Source organism: Zonotrichia leucophrys, chromosome 4 (assembly GCF_028769735.1).
Source record: "Zonotrichia leucophrys gambelii isolate GWCS_2022_RI chromosome 4, RI_Zleu_2.0, whole genome shotgun sequence".
NCBI lineage: Eukaryota > Metazoa > Chordata > Aves > Passeriformes > Passerellidae > Zonotrichia > Zonotrichia leucophrys.
Window position 1 is genome coordinate 53778544 of NC_088173.1, and position 25658 is coordinate 53804201.

The 25658-nt window shown below is 39.2% G+C and overlaps 1 protein-coding gene across 3 annotated transcripts in view; it reads right to left on the minus strand.

Annotated features, from left to right (window-relative positions):
* Positions 1 to 6591: 6591 nt before the first annotated feature.
* Positions 6592 to 25658, minus strand: part of KIAA0232 (KIAA0232 ortholog) — a 64017-nt gene continuing 44950 nt past the window's right edge. For 2 of the 3 annotated variants that reach the window (XM_064711739.1, XM_064711741.1), the window contains exons 5-10: positions 24531 to 24612; positions 19974 to 23271; positions 12227 to 12308; positions 10211 to 10308; positions 9090 to 9234; positions 6592 to 8191 (exon numbers count right to left, since the gene is read on the minus strand). In XM_064711739.1, coding sequence (XP_064567809.1) covers positions 8154 to 8191; positions 9090 to 9234; positions 10211 to 10308; positions 12227 to 12308; positions 19974 to 23271; positions 24531 to 24612 — 3743 coding nt within the window. In that variant the 3' untranslated portion in view covers positions 6592 to 8153. Of the gene's footprint in view, positions 9235 to 10210; positions 10309 to 12226; positions 12309 to 19973; positions 23272 to 24530; positions 24613 to 25658 lie in introns of all 3 variants that reach the window. The other variant, XM_064711740.1, reaches the window with a different exon arrangement.

Genomic DNA, 25658 nt, shown 5'->3' on the forward strand with positions numbered 1-25658 from the left:
CCGGCGCGCCGGGGAAGCCCCGCCCGCCGGGGAAGGGAACGCCTGCGCGCAGGGGGGCGAGGGGCGGCCGCCGCTGGGCGCCATTTTGAATCGCCTCAGCGCCCGTGGCGGGCTGGGTGGTGGTGCCTGCCTGGCTCGGCAGTGGGGGCGCCCGGGAGCGGGGCTGTGGCTTAGGTGCTGGTTCCGAGGAGCCCCCGGAAGCGGAGAGAAACGGGGCTGTGGCTGAGAGCGCTCATTTCAAGGAGCCCCGGGCTCGGCGGGAGCCACTTTTGGCCGCCAGGCGCTGCAGCCGGTCCCGCGTTACTGCCCGGGCCGGCTGGCGGCCCTGGCCGTGCCCAGGGGAGCAGGCGGGCTGCACTCGTGTAGGGGAAAACCAAACTTCAGTGGGTGTGGAAGTGTGGGCTGCGGAACGTGTGTAGGTATCGTGTGCAGGTGTGTCCCTAGCTCTGTGGAAGTCTGGCAATTATGTTCTGTAATGCTAAAAGTGGAAGCTCTAGGGTGGTAATTGCGATTTTCGCATTTTTATCTTTCCATTCTCTTCACCTTCGTCTCAAAGTGTGCCCTTTTGGGGGTGGAGCTGTGCACACCCTGCTCTACTCCCACACTGATTTCCGAGCAGTCACCACGTGACAGGAGCAGAGCTGTCGTGTTTCCTTATCAGCTGTGGAACTCGGCGCTGTTTTGTTTTCTGCAGAGGTCACATGTTTTGCACCTAGAGTCGTGATCGTGGCTCTAGAATGGTGGTAAGATAAAGCTGCTCCCATCTGAACCGAGGATTTAAGCACTCCCGTCACCTCACACGTCTCCTGTCTACACTGAAGCTGGAAGTGTGAGGGCAGCAGACACAAGTATCTGAACTTGTGCTGGGGCAGCTGGTTCGCTGTGAAGTGGTGCAAACCCATGATTGTTCAAGCTTTGATATGGGCAAGTTACACTGGAATGAATCATGAGAGGCTGAGGTAAACCTGTACAGAAGTACTTGCCACCATGACCCTGTTGACACCAATTCCGTACTATGAAGATAAGAATTAGATTGTTCTGAAACTGCTCTGAAAATCTACCATCAATCAAAAATTATACCTCTGCAGATAGTTTGTTTCTGTGACTGGATTAGTTCTTAGTCTGCTGTATTTCTAAGATGGGTATCAACATAAAATTTAAGATTGGCACTAATTTTTTCATATCTTCTTTTGAAAATGACTACTATCTCTGTAAGAGAGCTTCCATGTTAAATGTAAATAAATAAAGGTAAATAAAAGCAAACCAATTTGAGGCACTATAAACTTGTTTATATGTAAAAGATTTTTTGAGCTTATACTCTCACTAATTACTTTTATTAAATTTTTTTCTTCTGTTTTTGAGAGTATGAATCAATTCTTCTGTTGGAACAACCAGAAGAGAGTATTGTCATCATGATGTGTCATTGTACCTAGGTCAGTTGTTTGGTTCCTAGGGTAAATAAAAGAATGGAAGCAGTCAGGAACAACTCTCCAATTCTGCAGAGTGCCTGCACAGGAAATAATGATGCTCCCAGCTTAATATCATTTAGGCTGAAGAAACAATTAGAAAAATGTGCTGCAGAATCCTTCAGTGGTAAGCAGAGCATATGGGAAGTCACAGAAAATTGCAGCCTAGTCAATATAAAAGAACCACCCCTGTATTGTACATGAATGGCTGTGTAACTCCTAGGAAAGGGGAAGTAGCAATTCTGGTTGTCATGAGCTGTTACTAAAAGGTGTTTTGCATTAGCAGTTAGTATCAGTCCATTCATGCCCTCTCCATCCCAGGTAAGGTAAATTTCTGTTTGCAATGTTGTGTATTATTACTTCTCTGTTTGGGGAAAAGCTGAAGGGCTCACACTGACTAAGTACAATGTCACACACTAGCTGTGATGAAGTGTGGCCTGTGCTAATTACTGAAAGGAAATGGAACAGGTATGCCAGGTACAGGAAGTACAAAAGCATAACTCAGCATAAAGGGGACCTTTAGCACCTTTATTTTGCAGCAGCTGTGCAAAATTTAAGTCCACACAGAAGGGCACACGGAAATCAGTTCCTCCTGTTTAAACACGTGGGTTGTAAGTAAATCCTCAGAATGTGATAAGAAGTTAATTGTAGCACATAAAATCAGTGTGGTTATTATCAGTCTTTTGTCACTGATTCAGGGTCAAGTAAACCTGCAGCACACTTAATTTTATAAAAATTCATGGAATAAAATCATGTTTTGTTTAAGAGTGTCTTGCATGCAGCTGTTGTGTAGACATGAAATGTTACATAGAGCAGCCTCAAACTGGCAATTGATGTTCACCTAGTGGGCAAAAAAACTTCCACATGTCTATTAATAGCCTGGTGCTAGAGAATTTAATTTTTTTAAAAACATTCTGTTCAAAAGCTCTGTCATACAGGCTCATATTAATGCCAGTAGGGTTTGATATCCCAGGTTTATGGGTATTCTGCAAGAAAGCATGAAGAGTTTTTGCTCTCTTCTGTCTTGGTGATTTCTCTAAATATACAACATATAATAAAAGTACACCAAATACCTGTCCTTCCTCTGTTTCAGTAGAGCCAAGGAACAGAAATGCAATTTTTTGTCATGCTTCTTATGCCTGTAGATGTGAGAAGGCATTCTCTGCTTAGGCTTTCAGTTCTGTTTTGAAGCTTCAACAATTTTGTAATTGATACAACTTCAAATTTATTTTTTAAGAGCTAGATGAGAACATCTAGATTGAATTTTAATTCATCACAAGCCAAGTGTGATGCAAGCAGCTTTCAGAGGCAGCCAAACTGAGCTTCATTTGAATCCACTGTGCAGCTCCTCAAAGCCAGTAATTCTCTGCCATAAGCTAGAGGACAGGGTTTTTTTTTCTTTCTTTTAAAGAAAAGATTAGCACGTTGTGAATGTACAGCAGCCGTGCATCACTGTGAGCTGACCAGCAGCTCCTGCCTCCACTTGCCATCTCTGTGATTGAAGGCAGTTCTGGCTCACCCAGGCCTGAGTGCAAGGGTACCAAGTGTGGCAGTGCTGGACACTCCCAGCTGTTATCCATCAGAGACAGAGAAGCTCTCTCTGAAAAGCAAATGTTAGCAATACAGGAGACATTGCTCCTTTGCCTCCTTGCTTTACAGGATTACCTATAGGCACAGTGAAATGATCCATTCATGTTATATGGCACAAGAAAAGGAAACAATGAATATATTCAGGTTTTTACTGACTCCTAGCAATGAAAAGGGTAATAATTCTGTGAAAAATTCAATACCTTGGAAGCAAATGGTGATGCTTTTGAGGAATAAATATTATGCTCTTTACTTCAGATCAATCAATTGAACAAAATAATTTTGTTCACACAAAACTATTTTCACCTGTATTTGATAGCACAGCCACCATCTGCATGGGTATTCCTACTAGAGGTGGACTCTCTGTACAGCAGGCCATTCCAATAGGTTTGGGGTGGATCGTGACCAGCTGGAGAACATGCTATTTCATTATCCCAAAAGGCTGCCTCTTCCTATAGGAACTTAGACCTGATAAAGGATGAGGAAGCTTGATCCATAGCTACCATCACTTCTGTTACCACTGGGTAAGAACAGACTGAGATGGTTTCCCTCCATGAGACAGCAAGAAAGTGAAGAGCAGGAAAGACAGGGGAAAGTGTGTGAGACTCCCCAGCATGTTTCAACTGATATTACTGAGACACGATGTGTGACAGGATTGTTTCTATCGCTGTCTACAAGCTGTTTGGGAAAGACAACATGAGTAATAAGGTGTGAAGGAGTAAAACTATATCAACTAAAAACATTACTCCTTGCATAATATCTCAGAATTGCAGAATCCTGAGTGCCCATAAATAATCACTCACTAAGCCTCCAGATCTTCATTCATCACTAAATCATTCCAGAGAAGGAAACATAGTTGTTATTATGCACAGCTGCATAATGCAACGCTGGAGTTCTATAACATTTATTCTCTTAAGCAAGCACTATTTAAATTACATTTCCAAAAGATAACACATCTATTCTGGAGCAGTTACCAACATGGCAACATCTATTGGAACTCACTACAAAGAAAAAATGAAGTACTGGACTAAAAATCAATTGTTGTCTAGACCTAGTAGGGATGAAGGAAACTAAGTAACATTCACTTTGGGCAGGTAACAGATTATTATGCCTCCATGGAACTGCAGTGATTCAAGGAATTTAAATTTTTTGCACTGAATACAATAACAGGAAAAATGGTGGAAAAATATTTAAAACCTATGAATGACAACTTAGACTTCCTGAAGAAGACTTTGTTGTCAAATAGATGAAGGTTCCAGAGGCAAATGATTGAGGGCTAGAACTCCATTGCAAAGTGAAGACCCTTAGAAGCCAAATAGCAATGAAAAAATTAGAAGTTATGAAATGTAAGAAAAAAAGTAAAAAGGCAAAATCCTACTAAAAGGGTATTGGAAACATAAAGGATGTCCTCAATATTTATTATTGCACAAATAAAGTAACGGCACAAATGAAAAATTCAACACCAGTTTCTGTCCCGTATCTGTAAGGGATCAGGCTGGCCCATCATAGCAGGTAGAGATTAATGAGGCAAATTATTCTTCGGACAGTAGGCCTAAACAACACACAAGTTGTAGTTTTTTTCAAACATAAATTGGGGATGAATGAAGGAAAAAACTACTCAAGTTTGTGGGTCATTACATAATTTCTGACACATTTGTCTAATATGTTCCTAAAAATCTCTAGCAGTGGAAGTGGCATCCCTTTTCTTAGGCAGTGATTATGTATTTGCCTTCAGTACTGCTACTGTACTGTACTTTCTTTGCTTGAGCATTTCCATGGCTACCAACAGGAAAGCAGAGATGAATCTGAAAATGTACTCATCTATACTTTTTAACAGTATTTTTACTGCTTAAAAGTAAAAATGGTTTTAGAAGAAATTCAAGAGTTTGAATGTTCTCAGTTTTATGAGACAAGGAGAGTTGCTGCTTCTCCCGTGTCTCTGTTTGCTTGCAGTGAGTAAAATAAGGCCTGTGCAGAAACGATTGCAGTTAACCCTTCATCAGCAAATCCCAAAATCTTTACATGACAAGCAGTTGTAGCACTTTAAATGGCTGTTACTGCTGTTAACAGAGGGACAGAGACTTTGTACTGCTTTTGCAGCCCCTGGTTCTTGGATTAGCTGCAAATGCAGTAATGGCAGACCCTGTTCTTCCAGAACCATTTGCCCTAGGAGAAGGCTGTCAGGCAGAAGGCAGTGCCCATGGCAGCCTCTCAGCTCAGCCTGTCCTCACTGTTTACAGGTGAAGTTGTTATACACATACAAAGTAGGGCAGGGACACCAGTGTGGTCACTCAGTGACTTTCTCAGCAGCATACTGGCCCACTGTCAGCTCTGGCAGCTGTTTTTTCCTGTTCATCCCATTATCATCCCATTGGAGCAGAGGTAGGCCATAAAATTTATTAAGCATTTGCATGTAATACTACATTTTGAGAGGAACTTGAACAATGGAACAGAAGTCTTACAGTAGGAAGCTAAAATGTTTCAGTAAAGACTCCTTTGTCCCAAACCTCTGGAGTCTTTTTGCTATTAGTTTCACAGGTAATAAAAGAAAATTATGTGAGATGCTGTATGTGGAAGGTAATGACTAATTCATTGGGGATAATACTTAACTATGCTGGTCCTGGCAGGGAAAGAATGAGTTACTGTGAAGGAATCCTGGCTTTCCAGAAGGTTCACTGCCTTCCTTTGTATTTTCACATCAGACACTCCCATGAAGGCACAGTGTGACAGGCATTTACAGCCAGCCTGTCCTACCATTGATGGATGCACTTGATCTAGGACTATACAGTGGCAGTTTGTGCATGACAGAAGCATTGTTTACACTGGAAACTAATTCTTTACTATATGTGTGTTTAATATTAATTCAGATACAGGAATTGAAAAACCTGACTGACAAAATGTAGTTCTTTTATCAAGTATCTTCTATAAATGCAATGAAAATATACTACTTCTGCTGTATTTAAGAAATAATTGAAAATAACATATGCCTTTTAAAGTTTCAACTACCAATACAAAAGTATTCACTCAAGGACCTTACAGAGGCACTTCCATTATTTCCCAGTGTGTGTTTCCATTTTGTTTTCACTGAACTTCTAATTCAGCAGAATTCATTCTGCATAGAATCCCAGGTTACTTTGCCTGCAGACTTACAGCACCAAAATGCACAAGGCTCCACCAAGTAGAATGTGAGCTGTTGGGGATTTTTTTCCTTTCTCTGAAAGGAGGTGCAGCCATGGAATTAGTGAGATACCGGTTACTTGATGGTTGAACACAAGTTAAAAGCAGAAATAGAAATCTGCTGGGTTATATCCCGTATTACATACAAGTTCTGTAACTATTATGTGAGAGAGGGTCTAGGTTTGCTTGGGTTTGATTTTTTTTAAAAGTCTCATGTTTTCTAAACATGAATTACAGCAATGAAAAGGACTCCCAAATTAAGTATGTCATGCCATTTGTTCAGAATATTTAATGCTTAACTGCATGTTGTATTTATATTATACACCTTAGGTGTATAAAATGAAGACACACACACACACCGTCCAATTGTCCTTTTATATTTTTATTCGGTGTTAAGTAACTCCACAAGAAAACAAAATCAGTTACTCTGGTGTACGTGAAATCAGAACAATACAACCACTTGAAGCAAAAAGTAGAAACAAATTTCAGCCCAGGAATGGAAAACTGATACTTCAATGCTATGGATATGCAATGCGCTTCATCCCACAGTGCGGTTCAGCGTATGCCAACCTTTAATGCTCTTCTTGTTGTTATTGTTGTTGGTGTGTGTTTCTATCCATATAGAAAAACTAAAAACCACGCTTCAACTCTCACTGAAAGCCTTAGAGCTTTAGCCATTAAACTATGAAAACAAGTAAAGACAATTTGTTATTGCCCAAGCTCAAGATAGGATTTTATTTTCCCCAAAGGTGCTGGAATCATTACATGCCACAGTGTAACTATGAGCAACACCTTTGTTACTTTTGAGCCCTTTCTTACCAAGGAAGAAGCTCTAGCCAGAATTAACTGAGCTGAAGTTTGTGTTTGAAATATGTCCACTTGGTCACTTCCTGTTCTCAAATGAATTCTATTCCATTCTTCACTGTAGTGATTTGAAGAATTTGTGTGTAAAGATCTTTTTTCCTTTCATGTTACAGTTAACTAGTTTCAGTGCAGGTGCTAAACAACCTCTCAAGGAAGCTCCAGAAGAAAGTAAAATATATAAAATCTATTCAAAGTCTGCAAATAAATTAAGAAAAGAAACTGTAAAGTGTCAAAAGATTTGCTGTATGAATACAAACCCTAAAACATAGTCTAAGAGGAGGACCAAAACAAAGTCCTTGGATAAGGGCAACCAAGCCAGTTTTAGTAAGGATCTCACCAAAAGCTTGCACAAAGACTGGCATGGTTTCCCAACCACGTATTTCAATTCTTACACTGTCAATTGAATAAAGGCAACAAAACCCAGTTACTCAGAAAGCATTTCTAGCGCAGAACATATTTCAAAGGCAGTTCAGCTCACATTTCAAACAGCTATGTTTCTTGTGAGGTTTATTGCCTGTCAAAAATAATGGTGAAACTTTTCAAGTCAGTATTGGACTTTCTGCACTTCCTGGTGTTATAGACATGCTGCGATCATGTAGACTAGTTAGTTGTTGTCATTTTTTATACTAGGAGTTGTTAAAAACTCAGAATGTTTAGTTTTGCAAATATTGCTCCTCCTGGCTTATACATTTTGCATAATGTGTTAAAAGCAGAAGGAGTTGATAGTCTTGTACAGATGCAACTTGACAATGTATTGACTTTCTAAGTTAACAAAGAAAATTTAAAAGCAAGTCACATAAAGCAACAATCACTACTGCAATCACACATGTATGTTGTAAGTCATCACCTTCCCTACCCCCACCCACCACACACATAACTTGCCCCACACATTCTCTCAGAAACACAAAATGAACTACGAGATTTACTAAATTACAGCCACAACAGCAGCTAACTGCAGCAGCCACAGGATTTCTTTCAAGTGAAGCACTGACCCTTTGCATTTAAAACATTGAACACTGAGCATTTTAGAGAGTTTCAGTCATTCAGGCTCAAGTTCAGTTACAGGATGCTTTTGCAGGTTACATGAATGCCTTCATCTGCAACAAGACAACATTCTCATTACTCATTAATAAAATTCACAACAATCCACACATCACCCCAGTGGTTTATTATTTTTGGTGTTACTTTTTGAACTTCTGCCCCACATTGGCAAATTGCTAAAAAGGACAAAAAAAAAAAGAAAAAAAGGAAAAAAATAAAACCCACATTGCCTCCATACCTACAAAAAAATCCTTGGCTTCTCCAGTTAGCAAAAATACAAACCATGGTATCCTCAGTGTTGGTTTGTGGGAGGGGGGAATCATAGGATAGAAAACACAGTTTCTGTAAGTCTCTAAAGCACAACCCTGTTGTTCCTACTTCAAAGTTATGAGATTTACTGAATGAAGACTGGACAAGTCATTCATGCTTTTCTCCTGCATTCAGAAAGGCACTGATAGATTACAGTGTTAAGTATTTATCTCCCAGTTCTTAAAGAACAAAGCCTAATGTGCAGAAAGCTGAAGTCTCTGAATAGCAGAAGTAGTTGTAGACACTGCGATGCTAAGAAGATCGTAATAGTGGTAGGGCTACAGTTACGAAAGAAAATAACTGCAATTAAGATGCAAAAAAGCAGTGGTACTACTAAGACAAGCACATGCACATCCATTCTTGATTTGACAACACAATCTAGTCTAGTTCAAATAGCCAAGAATTTAACAGTATTTTTTGGGAAAAAAAATCTTCAACAGGACATCTGTGTCCTCATCTATAAAATAAGCAAGAAGAGAAAGATAAATACACATCTGAATCCATTAACTGAAGAGGAAACTCAAGTTGTTGTTTTAGAGCTACAGACCCTCAAGAAAGATAGTTTTCCATCTCATGTTACTTTTCAATCATCTGCTCTACTCTGCAGTTTTTACAGTTGAGTTCGAGAAAAAAGCTCCTCCTCACATGGATCAGCCCATTCGCTTCCACCTTCTGAAGCTGTGTCTTCAGAGCTGGAGCTATCACTGGAGTAGATCTTCTTCCTGAAGCCATTTGGTTTTGCCTCAGCATTTATATCATCTGCACATCTTGCTTCATAAACAGAAGAAACCTAAGGATTTAAACTGACAGTGTTGATGGGGAACAATAAAGAACATGCTTGCTTTTCTCTGAGCTGGGAGGTTATATGGATTTTTAGTTGTCCAAGAGAGATGCCACGATTACAGGGCAAGTCCTCCTCAATCCTGACTTAGTCCACTATGTAGAAAGGACTGCAGAACAGCAGGGAAAAAAGGTGGTGCTTTTATTTTTTCCTATTCCTTAATTTTAGGATTTGCACAACACAGCAAGAGAATCAAAAGTGAACTCAGGATGTATCTTTATCACAGTTCATGTTAGAAAAATTACTGTAAAAGTTATCTCCGAAACTTGATAGGAAGTATTAAATAGTAGGAAAACACAGCACAGATCTGACTAAACTTCAAGCAAATGTATTTTAAATATATTTTCATCTGAATGAGTAAAGCCATAGCAAGCATGTCACAATGTTAAACTAAGCACTATCATCACTCTGGAGTTTAAAGGTATATCAATAAACACATGTACACATGAATTTTTTTCCCTAGAGGAGAAACCAGAGTTTTTTTGCTTGCAATGAGGACAGTATTCAGCATATAGTATCTTTATGTCTTTATTTGCTGGTCCTTTCTGCCCTCATGTGCACTTCAGCTCACTCTACACTTACTGAAATTAGAAGTTGAAGGTAAAGAAGACTCATGTTTAACACTCATGACAAGCAAATGGCAAGCATTCCCAAAGGAAACTGGCTTTGCTTATCTACTAGAAGCACAGCTGTTTGTACAAAGGGTTGTACTCCCCAAAGTACAACACCCTGAGGAACTTTTAGAAAGATGCTCAAGATGCAGAGGACGTTAAAAAACAAAAGTAAGAGAAGAGAAGCTTTTGAAGGTTTTTGCAGGAATTTCATTTGAGGGTAGACTGAGAACTGTGATGAAAGGAAAGATGCAGTAGCCCACCCTTATAAAATAAGAAATCAACTTCCTCCCCCAAACCATTGACAAACTTACCATATTAAAATCTAAAAGATGTTCATCATCATTGGATACTTCCTTTACATCTGCAAGTTCTCCTACACCATTCTCTCCCTTGGCATTTGTATAGCACTCTTATATTGTTTTTGTGGGGGTGTTTCAGATGCAAAGGAAGAAAAAACAGAATTGAGGAACACTGTTATTTACATTTACCATAAATTTCAGCATCCAGAGATGTATTCTTGGAATTCACACTCTATGCCATGTAAACTCTGTGCTTGTGGGGGTTTTTATGGTCTGACACCCATAAAGAAATCATCATAATACCTCATGGAAACTTCATCAAATCCTACCTGAATAACTAATAGTAAAAGAAGAAGCTACTTAGTTAAGGAAAACACCTAAAATATCAAAGAACAAGAATGACTTTTTTTATGATAAATGGTTCAGTACATTTTTCAATTCTGATATTGCATTGTGTTCCACATCACTCCTATTTCTATGCCCATACTGTGTAGACTGAAACAGTAGCCGGCTCCTCACTGAAACTCAAGAACCCCAGTTGATGTGAAATGCTATGATTTCTACTTACCAGAGTAAACTTGTATATACAACATCAATATCTATCACGTAGATAGATACATATGGATCACATGCATCAACACCCACATATAAAAAGTACCCACACTGAAAACTGGATACAGAAAAAACTTTGTGGAAGAGTAATGTCAGCTGTGAGGATCAAGTCCCGGTCTTGTTTAAAAACTGAGTCGCACAGAGCAAACCGTGGCTCTGCTGTCCCTGACAGACATGGTGTTGTCCCTGACAGACATGGTGTTGTCCCTGACAGACACGGCGTTGTCCCTGACAGACATGGCCCTGTCCCTGACAGACACGGCGCTGTCCCTGACACGGCGCTGGCCGCCAGGGGGCAGCCCCGGCGCCGCGGCTTTGCGGGGGACCCCGGTCCCCCTGTGGGAAGACTGACGGACTGACGGCTTTGGCCAACGTGGCAGCTCTGAGCGCCCATCTGCTCCTGCACTGGGCACACTTCTACAGCTGGGAGTGAAGTAAAAGTTAAAATGTTCTTGGAAGTCACCCAAACTGTCCAAAACATCAAAGTAAGGCTGTTCTGGAACCAAGAACACAGTTTCAGTTGGTTGCGCTTAAAGATGTGCTTCAAAAATAATAGCTGACTAATCTACTTTCAAACTACTAAGGAACCAGGTCTCAAATCAAAACTTTCTCACCCTGAGCCTGTACTAACAGAAAGCACCAGAGATCCTGTCAATTCAGGATACTAATTCAGAATGGTCTTGTTTAGCTTCTTGCTTTGGAGACAGAAAAAGCTGAATTGGTATGCGGGCAAAAAATGCTGCTGGGATTCTTGCCAGTCCACTGAAAACCTGGCCTTGAGTCAGCTGTCAGATGCTAGGGATTCCTGGGAGTGCTGGAAGCACACCTGCTATGGTCACGAGCAGCCTGCCTACTAAGACTGGACTTGCTCTCTGTGCAGGACAGAAAAATTCCCAGTCTGTCAGTGTGAAAGGAGTGGGCAAGTGGCAAATCCCTCTCCTTCCCAGCCTCAAAGAGATTCCACACATTCACTGAATAACTGGCACGTTATTTATGCACACCCATAAAAGGTAATCATCATGTTTTCTCATTCTTATAGACTTATCTACCTAAGAAGTATTTTTCAGGATGAAACATTAAAAAATGTAATAAAGTGTTTTCACAATCAGAGATTTCCTGTTTATTTAATTTCAGGCTTTGGAATTAAGTAAATATGTGTAAATGTTAGGATTATTTTACAACCACTTTCTTTTAAAACCAATTTAGAATCATGCTAGAGGTCTACTACAAGTGCAACTGAAGCATCCCAGTTCTCTCTCAGATGAGATATTTTTTTGTGGAAGCTTACTGGTGTGGGTTTTTAAAATACGGACAGTAAATCCAATCCATCTGCAGCAATTCTAATCCATAACAAGGAGCATTTCATTCTAATATGGGTGCAACAGCAAGTTAGTTCTAACAGGCAGAGGTGCTTACCTTCACATTGTGATGCAGGAAAAAGGGGAGAATAGAGCGCCTTTTCCCACCAGCATTGCTTTTCCTGGCTGCCACTCATTCTCTGCAGATTAGTATTCAATATAGGAAAGTGTTTAGACAATAATCACACTTCATTTTGCCATAAATAATATACTTACATGTAGAGGAGGAAATTCTGGTATTACAATGAATTTTCCTAAGTCTTATAGGTCACACTGCTCAAGTTGTAACATGAATGGGAAATGACTGTCAAACTACAGTGGAACATTCATTCTCTGAACTCTTACAGCCAATATGAACTCCATGCTGGGGCTCAGACTTTGCCCATACAGAGTTACAGAAATACAGAAAACAATATTTTAATTCCAGCCCTACACTTTAGAATCTAGAGAGCTACCCAAGAGATAGAAGTACAGTAAAATGTTAGCCAACATGACAAACAGTTCATTGTAACACAAGACAGAGAAGACAGTGGACAAAAAGTGGCAAAATTTCATGTTTAAAGTTTGGGAGGATGAATTGGCAGAACCATTAATCAATGAAAAAACACAAAATTAGAGAATTATGTGTCAACATGAGGAAAAAGAGGTTATGAGGATGATCAATGATTTGTCTTTATCGTAGAAGTAATCCATTCACTAAGACTGCCAAAATTCTCTCCCTTTCCCCATATTTTAATGCTAGTTTAATTTTACCAGAGGCCTTTCCTTATGACATTGATGGACATGGCTAAAATAGCAAGGGCTTGCCACAACACACATGCCCCCAGTTTCAGTGCTGTCCCTCAGGTAACCCCATTAGCTTTCAAAAGATTATGCCACCTTGTAACATCCTCTATAGATATTAGAATGATTCAAAAAACAAACAACAGTGCAAATGCCTACAATAAACATGAACAAATGAGCTTCAACACAGACTTTCTAGCCAGCTTCCTCCTCAGTAAACTTGAGAATGTTTAAATATGCAAGATTAATAAGCATCCTTTTGTTCCTCCTTAACCTGCTGTAGAACTACACACCCATAGAACTTAAACTGACAAACACGCACTCCTTAATAAAGAGAAGCCCCTCTCAAAACAAAGGAGTGACTCAAGAGTGCTGTATTTAGAGACACGTCCTAGATTCAACTTATTTGAACTTATCCATGTTGGTTTCCCGTCATAAGACCCAGGAACAGTCTTTTTGGAGCTACCCTCCAAAAATTCAAACCTTTAATTCCAGAAAAAAAAATTCTTAGGAACTTAAACCATCGGTTGGTGTCCTTTTTTAACATTAAAAAAAAAAAAAGCAGCAGCTCAAGGGTATAAGCAGGACATAGTAAGAAATATGTGCATTTACAAATACATTCAATCATGGAAGCCTCACTCTGTGCTGATTATAGATAGAGGCATCTAAACTCCATAGGCACAATGTATTATTAACTTCAAAGTCTCTCCCCTGCTGCTGTCACACCTGCACATGGGATAAGCTGCATGAACCTCAGCAGGTACTGGCAAAGCCAGCATGAGCCTGGCAGGGCACAAGGAGCTGCAGCAGCTTTGCTTCCTGGGCTGAGGCACCAGCAGAGCTCAGCCCCTGCTCTGGGATGGCTCCATGGCTGAACCAGCACTGGCTGCTTCAGCCCCCCTGTGCTTCCATCACAGCCCTGACACCTGAAGAGCTGGGGCAGCTCACAGAGAGCTCCCAGCTCATTGCTGAATTTCTGTTTGGGAGGGGATAGAGAACACTTTTAATGTCCATTTTATATATTTGCAGAAGAAAAGTTTTTTCCTACAGTTGCTGAAGTGTTTCCTAGAAGTGCAGTCTCACACTGTGAAATTTTCTGTGAATTAAAGAGACGTTCCCAGTCAGGAAATACAAAATACCAACTCCCAAATAGCTTGAGTCTACCTTCCTTTGTTGGCAATCTTTCCTTTTGAAAACAGGATTTTCAATTTATGTCTCCTTCTCCTCCTCTTTCACATGTACTCCTGTACACTTCCAGTGTTTTATATAAAGTTTTATTAAGTTTTCCAACTAACCATCTAAATAGCTATTATTTAGAATGGTGATAATAAATATTGTGACTGGAAGTCTCTCCTCTCTGAAACCATTCATATTCATGTTACTTTATTCTTAAGTTAAACTCATAGAGAGCAAGGCAAAACCAGCTACAATGCTGTTTGACTCCCAGTTTTGCTGCAGGTCAGAGAGAAAACTGATGGGTTTCCTTTCTGGTTTTAAAGCTAGGCATAGGGTAACTGAGGCTTCTCCCAAGACTATGAGATACTAATTGGAAAACACCATCAGTGACTAGCTGTACTGCTTCACAACACTTGCTGACAAGGATCATGGCTGACAAGGGTAACAAAAGGCTTGAAGAATGTGAACAGAATAAACACTAAAGCCTCAGTATAATCTGAATGAATATTATCAGAAGTGTTACAACTGACAGAAAAAATCATATTAATCTGTAAGCAAATATTTCTTTGAACCTGCTCTGCAAGCCCTTACTATCAGGAAGAATACAACACATGAATAATTCAGAAGCCCAAGCAGCAATGAACCCATTGACTCCCATTCCAAAACATCAGGCCCTAATTTTAGTTCAACAGTCACCAAGTGAAGATACACTTGGCTCAAGAAGCCAGTCACAAATGAACAAAGGGAGCTGAGTCTAGACTTTAAATTCTTCAAACCTATTTGGCAGTAAACTCATTGTTGAATTTTACTGAAAATATATGTGGAAAGGACTCTATGACATAATCTAGCCTCTAGTCTTGCACAAAGCTGGAATCAACTACAATGTACTATTCCTTCATTCAGTCTCATCAAGGCAGAATTTCCACTGCTTTCCTAAAAAATAACTGAGCCTTACAGTATGCTCCTTGTCTGGTTACAATTCTCATTCCTCAATTTCAGTTAGTGTGATTTAAGGTAATCACATCCAGTTCCTCTGTGTTTACTGGAGCCTACAGAGAACACAGCTTTTCCCTTATCTCCTCTAACTATGCACATGGCTTCTGCAAAACTGCTGCCTCTGCTCAGAGTCTCCCTGATCTGAGAAAAAACACCCCCAGTTCCTTCACTCTGTTTTCCTAAGTAGTGACCTTTGTGGTTTTTTGTGTTTTCTCCTCAAGACGTCCTTCCTCATACAAGGAGCCCAGTACTCCAGCACAGCAACTCTGCTCTTACAGAAGGGTATTCCTGTTCAGGGATCTCCATGTTGCTGTCTTTTGCAGTGTATCATTCCTGATATACACTCAACTATGATGTATTTGAAAATGCTTTTCTGTTTCACATCACCTCCTCAACTGTCACTCCTCCCATAGTGTTAGGAAAGAGGGTTATTATTTTCTGTAGAAATTTTAGTTGTCCCAGCAGCATTGCATTTTATGTTTCAGATGCTGTTCAGAATTAACAACTTTTTGATTCTAATCCTGTCTCCCAGTGTACCTGCAGACCTTCCCAGTTTGTAATTATCAGGGATTTTCATAAACATGCACATACTAAAAAAAAATAATCATCTCTGTTGTCCTCTAGTAAGCCACTGACTGTTATTGTGAGAGTGCAATCTTTCTCCTAAACTAATACTTGGAAACTTCCTGCTACTCACTCATTTGGGCCATTTACAGTTTACAATACAGTTTAGGCAATTTAAGAGGGTCATTGGTTCCATTTTCCCTGAGTTCCATTTTCCTCTTTAAAAACAAGATTTGCATCTTTATATATTTTCTATCTTCCATGTGTTTTCAAACAAGTAGGCTTTTCTCAAATTAGTTGCTGCTCTTCGTGATACTCAGGTCAATACTGCAATGACTCACTGAAACAGCGTAATATCTGTATTTTCATAAAAAATGACAACAGATGCACTAATCAATACTTTGGATATTACATTTTCATAGCTTTCCAAGCTTGTTAGTTCTGTTTATAAAATATCTTTCTGTCATCTTTCTGTTCCTGATTTACTTCTAGAATTGCACCAAATCTTTTTTACTTGCTTTGTTTAAACCTTGAGGTTTTTCCCTCATGATTTTTAAACTGTTATTGTGAACTCTTATCTTTTTAAAGTTCTTTCATACAATCCCTTCAATATCTCTGCAAAATAATGTTCTCATAATTAGAAAGTTAGAGCTTAAAAGTCTTTGTAGGTGTTTTCACCACCTGCCATGATCAGCACTTACCAAGGACTATCTGGCCAAGTCCTGTCTTAGGTAGCCCCCAGATTATTCACTATTTACAGTCAGTCCTTTGCTTTGCGTGTGGATGACTCTGCATGCTCCTTCTCCACTCGATTTCTCTGATTTTAAGGCACACAGTAGACACGTCCAAATTTTGTCTCCCCCTTACCACTACCTGGATATATGAAAGCTTACCTTCTACCTTGCTGGCCTCATAACCAATGTTTATAAATCATGCCTCTTCCCTTCCTCTCTTGACAGCCCTTTCTAAAGGCGTTATGCACTTCCACTGCATTACTCCACTCCAGCACAGAACCTCACCAAATCTCAAGGCCAATTCAGTCATGAGATACACAAACACCGTTTTTGACAGTAGAATTTCCTCATCCCCAAAACCAGTGTCTCAGGCAGGTTCAGACCCTAAAACCCCAGAGGTCCTTTTATTTGTCTCAAGGACCAGACAGGATGAGCATTCTTTGAGCACACCTGCTGGACTGGAGCCCATATAAAATGCGTTGACAGGAGATGCAGTGTTGGTATATTCACAGGCCATTACCTGGTGCAGACTGTGTACCTACCCATGACTCCACAGCTAAACAGTAGGAGCATTTACTCAGAAGAAAAAGGACTGTAGTTTGTGGGGGGCAAGGGAGCTCTGTTTGTGGGGGCTTATGTAGTTATTTGGGTGGCATGTGCTGGTGGTTTTTTGTAGAGGTTGTTTGGTTTAGGCTTTTTTTAAAAATTGTTTTGTTGGTTTCATTTTGTTGTTGGTTTAATCTTAGTTTTTTTTTAATCTTATGGCTAGATATATAAATATCATTAATGTTTGAAAAAATTCTGCAGAAGCTTTTTGCAAATTCCTGTTGCAAAATACACTGTAATTCTAAAACAAGTGCTCTAATACAGAAGGTAAGAGGGAGGAAACTGAACCAGATTCTCCTACAGTCTTGTTCATAAATAGGAGGTATTCAGAGATGTGTGCTTCCACAGCACATATATAACTCAAGTTTAAGTGATGCAAACCAGAATGTGTTACTATTACACTGTGGTTTATATTAGTATTTTCACATTCATTATTTTTGCAAAAACACTGGTGGTACCTCAGAACACAACTCAAACTTTATATTAGATGACTGACTTAAACAATGACTTTCATTTCTGTCCAAAGTCAAGCACAGAAACACAGGAAGTTTCATTTTAAAAAAATCTTTACAAATATTGATCTATACTAATAAATCCACACCACAGTGCCTGTTTTTCCCCCATGCATGTATGTGTGGAGTGTCCATGAAAAAAGTTGCTCCTAGACTGTCCTAATTCTAGGTATTTTATATTGATTTAGCTTAATGGTCATGAAAATAAATAATATCACTCTTAAAAGAAAAAAGCTCACACACATCTTTTACAGACCTTTAAGCACAATAAGAAATTTAAATAAATACTCTTGAGCCCAAAAGCCAATTACCTTCAGACTCCAACTACAGGTGCTTAGAAAAGCCTGGAGTGTGCACACACCTTCTGGAGACATGGTAGACAGAGGGGGACAAGTTAACCCAGGCAGTCTGAGCTTAGGGGGTAATGAAGCTCCCCAAGCCCCCCAGGAAGAGCTGAATTGCAAACCAAACTGGAGTCTAGACTGCTGAGAGGGTTGTTGGCCCTTGGTACTTCTCAGTGGTTTATCACTTTGAAGCTATGAAAATGCCTACAAAATCATGTGACCTGAGCAAGGGAAGCAGTAAGTTTTCCTCTTGCAGTAAGGAACTCAAATAAAATTAAATACCAGGGCTTTCTGAGCACTGTTTACTACCAAAAGACCTTTTACAAGCCTCAGAGCTACCATAAGCTATGGCACCACTGTATATACCAGCCACTTACTAGTTACTTGAATGGATAAGTGGTTGAAGTGAAGATGAGAATAAGCAACCTCACAGAGCATTACACATCCAGAAAGAAGATCTGAAAAGGGCTGGAAGGAACTTCAGGCTCTTGCTGCCACAAATAACGGTAAAATCACTTGTTCATTCATTATGCCCTACTGCATGATGAAGTTACATTTCACTTACTCCTGGTAAAGGCAATTCCAGAATCTGTTCTGACTTACAGTCTAAGTTCATTAAGTTTTTTGATGACTCTTTCTGCAAGGCCTGCCACGAACACAGAAACCTCCCAAACTCCAGTAAAGATTTCTGAAGCCACTTCTCTGTTAACTTAACAGAGCTGCAGGAACCAAGATGTCTAGAAAGGTTCTGGAAAAGTCACAAACTTGATTCTCTTGTGCAAGCAGCAGATATCAGCTTACTGATGCTGGGAAAAGAAGCAATTAATTTAAAGAAGGATGAGAGAAGAAACAAATAAGAAAGAAGGAAAATAAGAAAGTCTGATTTTGTTAAACAAAAAGGTGAGCTTTAGTTTTAGCAAGAGAAAGGTTAGCTTGCCTATGTATGAGTTAATGTTTCAAACTTATAACTGAGAAATATGCAATTGCACAACACAAGCTGGGTGCAACTCTTCAGTTGAAAATGGAAAAACTTCCTCAAATGTAAATACTACAATTGCTGAGTATGTGCAAGAGGAGGCTGAAGAGGAAAAGAAAATGTACAATGTAAAGAAAAGAAAATGTAAGATGTAACTTACAGCTATCCAGACAATATCTCTGGGCTGGCCACACATCTAATTCATTTTGGTAGTTAAATGTTTCTACTCAAGAACAGAGGCAGCTCACAGCAAGAAAAACTCAGGGTACTTTTGGCTAGAAAGGATTTTTTTATCTTGATTATTACTTAACTTATGGCTACTATTATCAGAAAAAAACCTCTGAGCTTAACCCACAGTTATGCTGAGTCTTTCTTATGGTACTGTGGTAGTGAGGGATATTTTGCATCCACATTTTATTTCTTTTTGGCTCTATGCTGACAATTAAGCCTTTTTACAAGTCTTTCTTTGCTGAAGTTTACATCCAGTAGTTCAACTCCAAATTCTTCTACTTGGAGTATACTTCTATATTGAAAAGACTGACTTCAGAACTTTTTCTTCAGAATTTTAAAATATGTTTGAGTCAAAATCAGTAATATTTCATTACTCAAAATTTATGCACATTTTAACATTTTATATGTAAATCAGATAACCTAAAAACCTAAGGTAAACAGATTTTTAAAGTCACATGAGTGTACACATGCATATATTTTTAAAGGTATGCAAGATGACACCAAAATACCTGAAGATGGCTAATTTTTCACAGAATCACAGAACGACTGAGGTTCAAAAGGAACTCTGGAGGTCATCACATCCAACTCCCCCTGCTCAAGCTGGGCCCAGTAGAGCAGGCTGCCCAGGACCTGGTCCAGATGTCTTTTGAAATCTCCAAGGATGGAGACTCTACAGCCTTCCTGGGCAACCAGTGCCAGCACTCGGTCACCCTTACAATTAGCAAGTTTATTCTTATGTTCAGATGGAACCTCCAGTTTCTCTACAAAACTGTATTTTCTAAAGATCTATACAATCACAAACATTTAAACTGAACTGTCACATGACAAACTGCTGGTTATCAGCTGCCAGCTGCAAATTCTGTAATTTTATATATCCACATACCTCTTCATGCTCTCCTGAAGAAACAGGATTATCCTCATACGTGGGGAAATGACACCCTGCTTTACAACTGCAAAACCTGCCAGTCTCCTCACGTGGCTCCACTATTCTGCAGTTTACTTTGGAGCTCTCCACCACTCTCCCTTCTAGAGATTCTTTCATACTGCATTCTAAACAGGGATCTTGGTTTCCTACTGGCAACATGCCGGCCGACTCTTCTTGGGAATCCAATGATGTCTGTGCACTCTTCTCCATTCCAGACTTTTTTAATCTGGGAAGGAATTTTCCAGATTCAAGCTCTGATTTTCCGTAATAATGCCCTTCTTTTTCTGCATCTTCTTCCAGAGGTTTGAGATCTGCTTGCGGATCCTCAAATACATCTACCTGGGGAGGGACAGCAATACCCCCCTCATCTTTTTCCGACTCAAATTCTGACTCGCTTCCACCACCTGGAGAAAGTTCAGATGCAGAAATTGGGCGAAAGTGAGTCCTGGGAGAAATCCGTATAGCCCTGTACTGCGTTCGATCCACACCACATATCCTGGGGTGTAAAACCTCACTGTCTGAATCAGAGCACAGAATCGACTTAGGTTTAAAACTAGGGCTGAAGGATGCAATTCCTTCTGGCTCAAACGAACACTCTACATGAAGAACTTGTGAAAATGGATTGTTCAGGTCAAAGGAAGAGAATGAGTATTCAAGCCCCGGTTCTTCGACTTGAAAGTTCCCACAAGCTCCCAGTAAGTCTTCATGGAAGATAAAAGAAAAACCCTTATTTAATCCATTATCTCCACTCTTGGATTGCTCGTTCTGTTCAAATGACACAAACGGCCTCCATAATTGCCTGTGCCCAGGGGCAAAGCTATTACCTGGAGTCATAAAAACATCTGTGCCAGCTATTGTCACCACATCAGAAGCTGCACACTGCAGTAAGCTCCCCTTTGAGTGACCAGGTGGCACCACTGCCCATTCTCCATCACTGTTAAATGTTTTGAGCTCCCCATACACACCACCAAGTATAAATGAGTTTTCTTTATCCTGGTTAACATCCCAGGGTTTTGATGGTGTGGTATAGTCACCACCATCTACTTTTGATAAATCATTTGACACAAAGGCTCTCTTCTCTACATTCTCCTTTTGACCTTCCCAAAGGTGATACTCTGATCTTTGCACTGCTTTATTGGGTTCCTGGAGGGTTTCAACTTTTGCTTCTGTATCCAAACAGCAGCAATAGTTATTTACATCAGTTGAAAACAATTCATCTTCTATTCCTTCTATTTCTACCATCGCTGCAGAATTTCTGTCTGTCATATTTGTCCAAATATCTTTAATAACCCCTGAGCTGTAGCCATCTCCATGTGGACTGCTTTCCCTACACCCTTGTGTAGTTTCATAGTCTTTACTTTCTGCTTTTTGTTCTAGCTGAATACCACAGACAGATTCTAGCTTAGATTTCTTTTTGAAAATCAAAGTGGGCATTTCTCCTAAACTTCTAGCTTGTTGCTGGCAGGTTTCTTCTGGCAGAAAATCTAGAATTTCTTCATCTACATAATTCGAAGACACTCTAGGAACTACATAATTAATATCTTCTGCATTAAATTGCGTGGATTCTTCATATGGAATATTTATAGTCTCATTGTCTGAACGTGTTTCTTCCGAGTGTGACCATGGACTACAGGTTCTTGTTGAAAGATTAGAACAGTGTTCATTTTCATCAAAGGCACTATTTTTGGTCCATATTAGCAATCTAGACTGTGTTTTCCCAAGAATATTAGCAGTGCTACTAGAATCTGCATTTTCATTTCCCAAGTTGAGTGTTTCAAAAGAAAATGGTAAAACAGAGTTACTGCATTGCACTTCAAACACTGAAAAACAAGAGTTTATACCAGACCCTTCATTAATATCTGAAAAGAGCTCTTGATTGCCAGCAAGCACGTGTGAATTAAGCATTGTGCTGTCTAGGATGGGGGAGAATCTGATCGGAGAATCTCCTCCAAAACTTTCCCCATCTGCATCACCAGAACTAGAAGATGAACAGCACTCCCAAAATTGAGCTAAATTACTAAGATCTTGCAAGAACCACCCTTCAGCACCAACAGAGCTGGTCGAATCAGTCCATATTGCACTTTCCCCTTGCAACTCCATTCCATCTAACACTATGCAACATTCTGCCTCAAAATCAGTTTTTTCTTTACTCTTCTGTCGAATCATATTTAAAATCCGACTCTCCCCTTGCATCGTATCTGAGGCACCAGGATCCAACATGGATTGATCAATATCCACTTCATAGAAGTGCGTTAGTTCTGACAGATGAACATCATCTAAATACTTGTCGTCCTCTGGTTGAGAACATATTGAGGTCCCAGTGAGGTCAATATCCTCATTTAGAACTGCAGGCATTTCTACAAAGTGACCATCGATGAAAGTACCTGCTGCGAGGTATGTTTTATGAGTATTATTGTTGCTAATACAAAGACCATGCACTGATTCAGACAACTCTTCTACAGCCTCTGATGTTACTCCACATATATCTTCTCTGTTGCGGTACGTAGTCTCCAGCTTGCTTTTTCTGCTAAGAGGAACAAAGTACTCCGTAATCGGCTCAGTATACCACAAGGGCTCTTCTTTATATTCCTTTTCGTTTCTACTGTCTAAATACAAATCTTTTCCATCACTACCGCCAGCTTCTTTTCTTCCAATTTCTTTTAATGGCCTTTTACCTCTTTTGCACAGTTGTTTGATGGACCCGCTGCTGCTGCTGCTGCTGCTTCCGCTGTGAACTTTTCTATCAACCTTTTCACCAGATTTCACTGACAGCCTGCTCTGCCCATTCCGCCCTTTTTTACTCCGAACCTCTCTTGTTTTGTGTCTTACTTTAATACATTTCATGGATGCCTTGTATTCACCTTGATTACCGCTAGAACTTGAGCCAGCCTCACTGGATCCTGATGACCAGGAGCGGGGACGCATCTTCCCTTCAGATTTATGTCGGACTTGCTTTTTGTACAAAACAGGCTTCTCCTCAACGGTGTTGTTACTGAACTTGTTTTCTTTCTCGTTTTTACTCTTCTTCTGCTGGGTTCTTTCCTGTACAGTGGCAGATACTTTATTACTTCGGTCTTTAGTTACTTCACTTTCACTATTGCAGTCCTTTGGAGAAGATGTATCCGTGCTAGTTGGTGGAACAGTGGATGAAGATGAGGAGCTAGAGTAAGAGCATACTTTGGATTTATTCCATACAGTCATAATTTCCTGCAGGCAAACTGGCTTTTCAGAAAGAGGAGGAAATGCTTCATAGTACCTGAAAGCAAAACAAAAGGGACATTTGGATTGCAGAGCTTCAGATAAGTATTAAAAAACCACAGAAAAACACTACCAGTCTAATTGCTAAAAATCTAGTTTGCATTACATATGCACATGCCACTCACTACACTATTTGAATGATATCAAAAGGAAAATTAAAATGAGCTTTAAAAGTGCTTATATTAATATATGTTTAGAAATATACTGCATACAAGTAAAACAATTCCCTTTTCAGAGACCACCAAACATCACTGTAGAGAGAAATCTTAGATGCTTACAACAGTGGCTCCAGGTTTATTAGATAATGTGGTAATTCACTACAGTCCTCTTAAATGTTTGATTTAGATGAAAAAGTCCTGAATTTCAGTTATATCAGTCCTGAATTTCAGTTTTTAAAATTTTCGTTTATGAAATGAGACACTATCTGTTACGTTCTACATAGTTTGATCATCCAGTTATTAAGAAAAAGCTATTAAGAAAGAGTAGGTTTTGAGTCGTTTAAGACACTTAATAGCTTTATGCAAGAGGTACAAGATTAAACTATGGTTTTCTGCAACATTTATAGTACTATGTGTTTGGTAGTAGAGAGCTTTTTACTGAATCACATATACTTCAAGGAAAACTTATTTAAAATTGTTAGAAGTAAGTTGAATGAAATGCACATTAGCACAATCAGTTCCCTGTAGACAGATCATCCATTTAGTAACATTTCTACCAGGCTGTTGCTACTATTAAGAGACACAGAAGCAGTTGTATCTCCAAGAGAGGTCAATGACAAAACTCTTCCGTAGTTCAGTAACACTGGACTCAGGTACTTGCTAACTAGGAGATCACTTTGGTTATCAAGAGTTTAAAGGTTGTAAGAGTTTGTTTGCCATTTCTGCAATAGAAGACAGCGAGATCTGAGTCCAGGAAACAAATTATTCCCTCCTTGTAAATCTACATGTAAATTAATGTTGTTTTAAAGGTTTTTGTCTGGTTGATTTAGTCTTCAGGAAACTAAAATAAAGTATGGTTTGAATTCTGTATATAGTCAAATGAAAGCAGTCTGGGCTTTGACAGAAATTAAACTAGCCCATGATACCAAATGCTTATATTTAAATATACAAGATTAACAAAAGAAGATGGCTTGACAAGAAATGTATTTCTTAATATCCACAAAACTCCAGATTCCCCACTGAATTAACTTCACTGTGTTAAAATATGTGAATAAAAAGAGAAAAGCATCTAAGATAATAATAATAAAAAAATGCATACATTTCTACTTGATCCTTTGCTGTGGGAGATAAATCAGTCTCAGGAGTCAAAGAGCCTTCTAACTTTTTGTGAATCTTCTCCTCTGTTTTGGAAGAAAATTCCAAATGCTTAACAGAAAAATCCAAAAAAGACTGTGTACTTTATAACAGTATTTAACAAAAAGCACCAGGATGTATAACCATAATAGCAGTAAAATTTCCATACAACACTGTAAATAACATTAAGAAATTATGAATTACCACCCAAGATTCAAGTTTTTCACACTTGTCCAGTCCTGCAAATCTGACCAAACATGACCAGCCAGCAGTTCCATGCAACCTCATGGCTAGCAATGCCCCCACTGGGAAGATTCCTGCTGAATGTTTAATTGTTCCATGTCCAAATCCTTATCTCATTCTTGCATTGCTACAGACACAAAAAATATTTCTTAAAAATCAACTGTTTAACTAAATGTTTTTACTAATGGCCACACACTTCTCATGCATTTCACTAAAAGGAAATATCCTAGCAGTAATTTTTGAGCTTTGAGTGGATGTAAAGGCATATTTCCTGTGTGAGAGGTGACTGAATATTTTCTAATTCTTTATATTCCAATGTTTAAAATAAAAAAAATGAGACATACTATTTTTTTATTTTATATTTTCCAAAATAAATGCTCAATATCACATTGGTTCAAGAAGAAATTCACAGCATTATGAAATACTAAGAGCTAAGGAATACAGTTTAAAAACAAAAACATGGAATAGAAACAGCTAAAACCATGCTTTAAGCAGGTAAATGTTTCTCTTATTTACAGCTACTTATACTACATAATAAGCATATTAATTTTACTCTAACTGTCCAAGGCTGCTGCTGTGTGCCTGAGTAAACATTTAGGTGTGATGACCTTTCACTAGAGACAATACAACTTTACATTATGTTCCCTCTCCCCTGAGCTTGACATCATAAAGTGCCCATTATCATTCCCCTATAGCCCAGAAATTTTAAGTAGTGGTGGTTATTTGGATGTTTTTCACACAAATCGTTTCCACATAATTATTTTGAGGCAAACCTGCTCTTTGCAAGCACCAATACACAAAAGGAATAGAATCAAGCCTACCTTATTTTCATTACTTTTGGTAGAAAGGG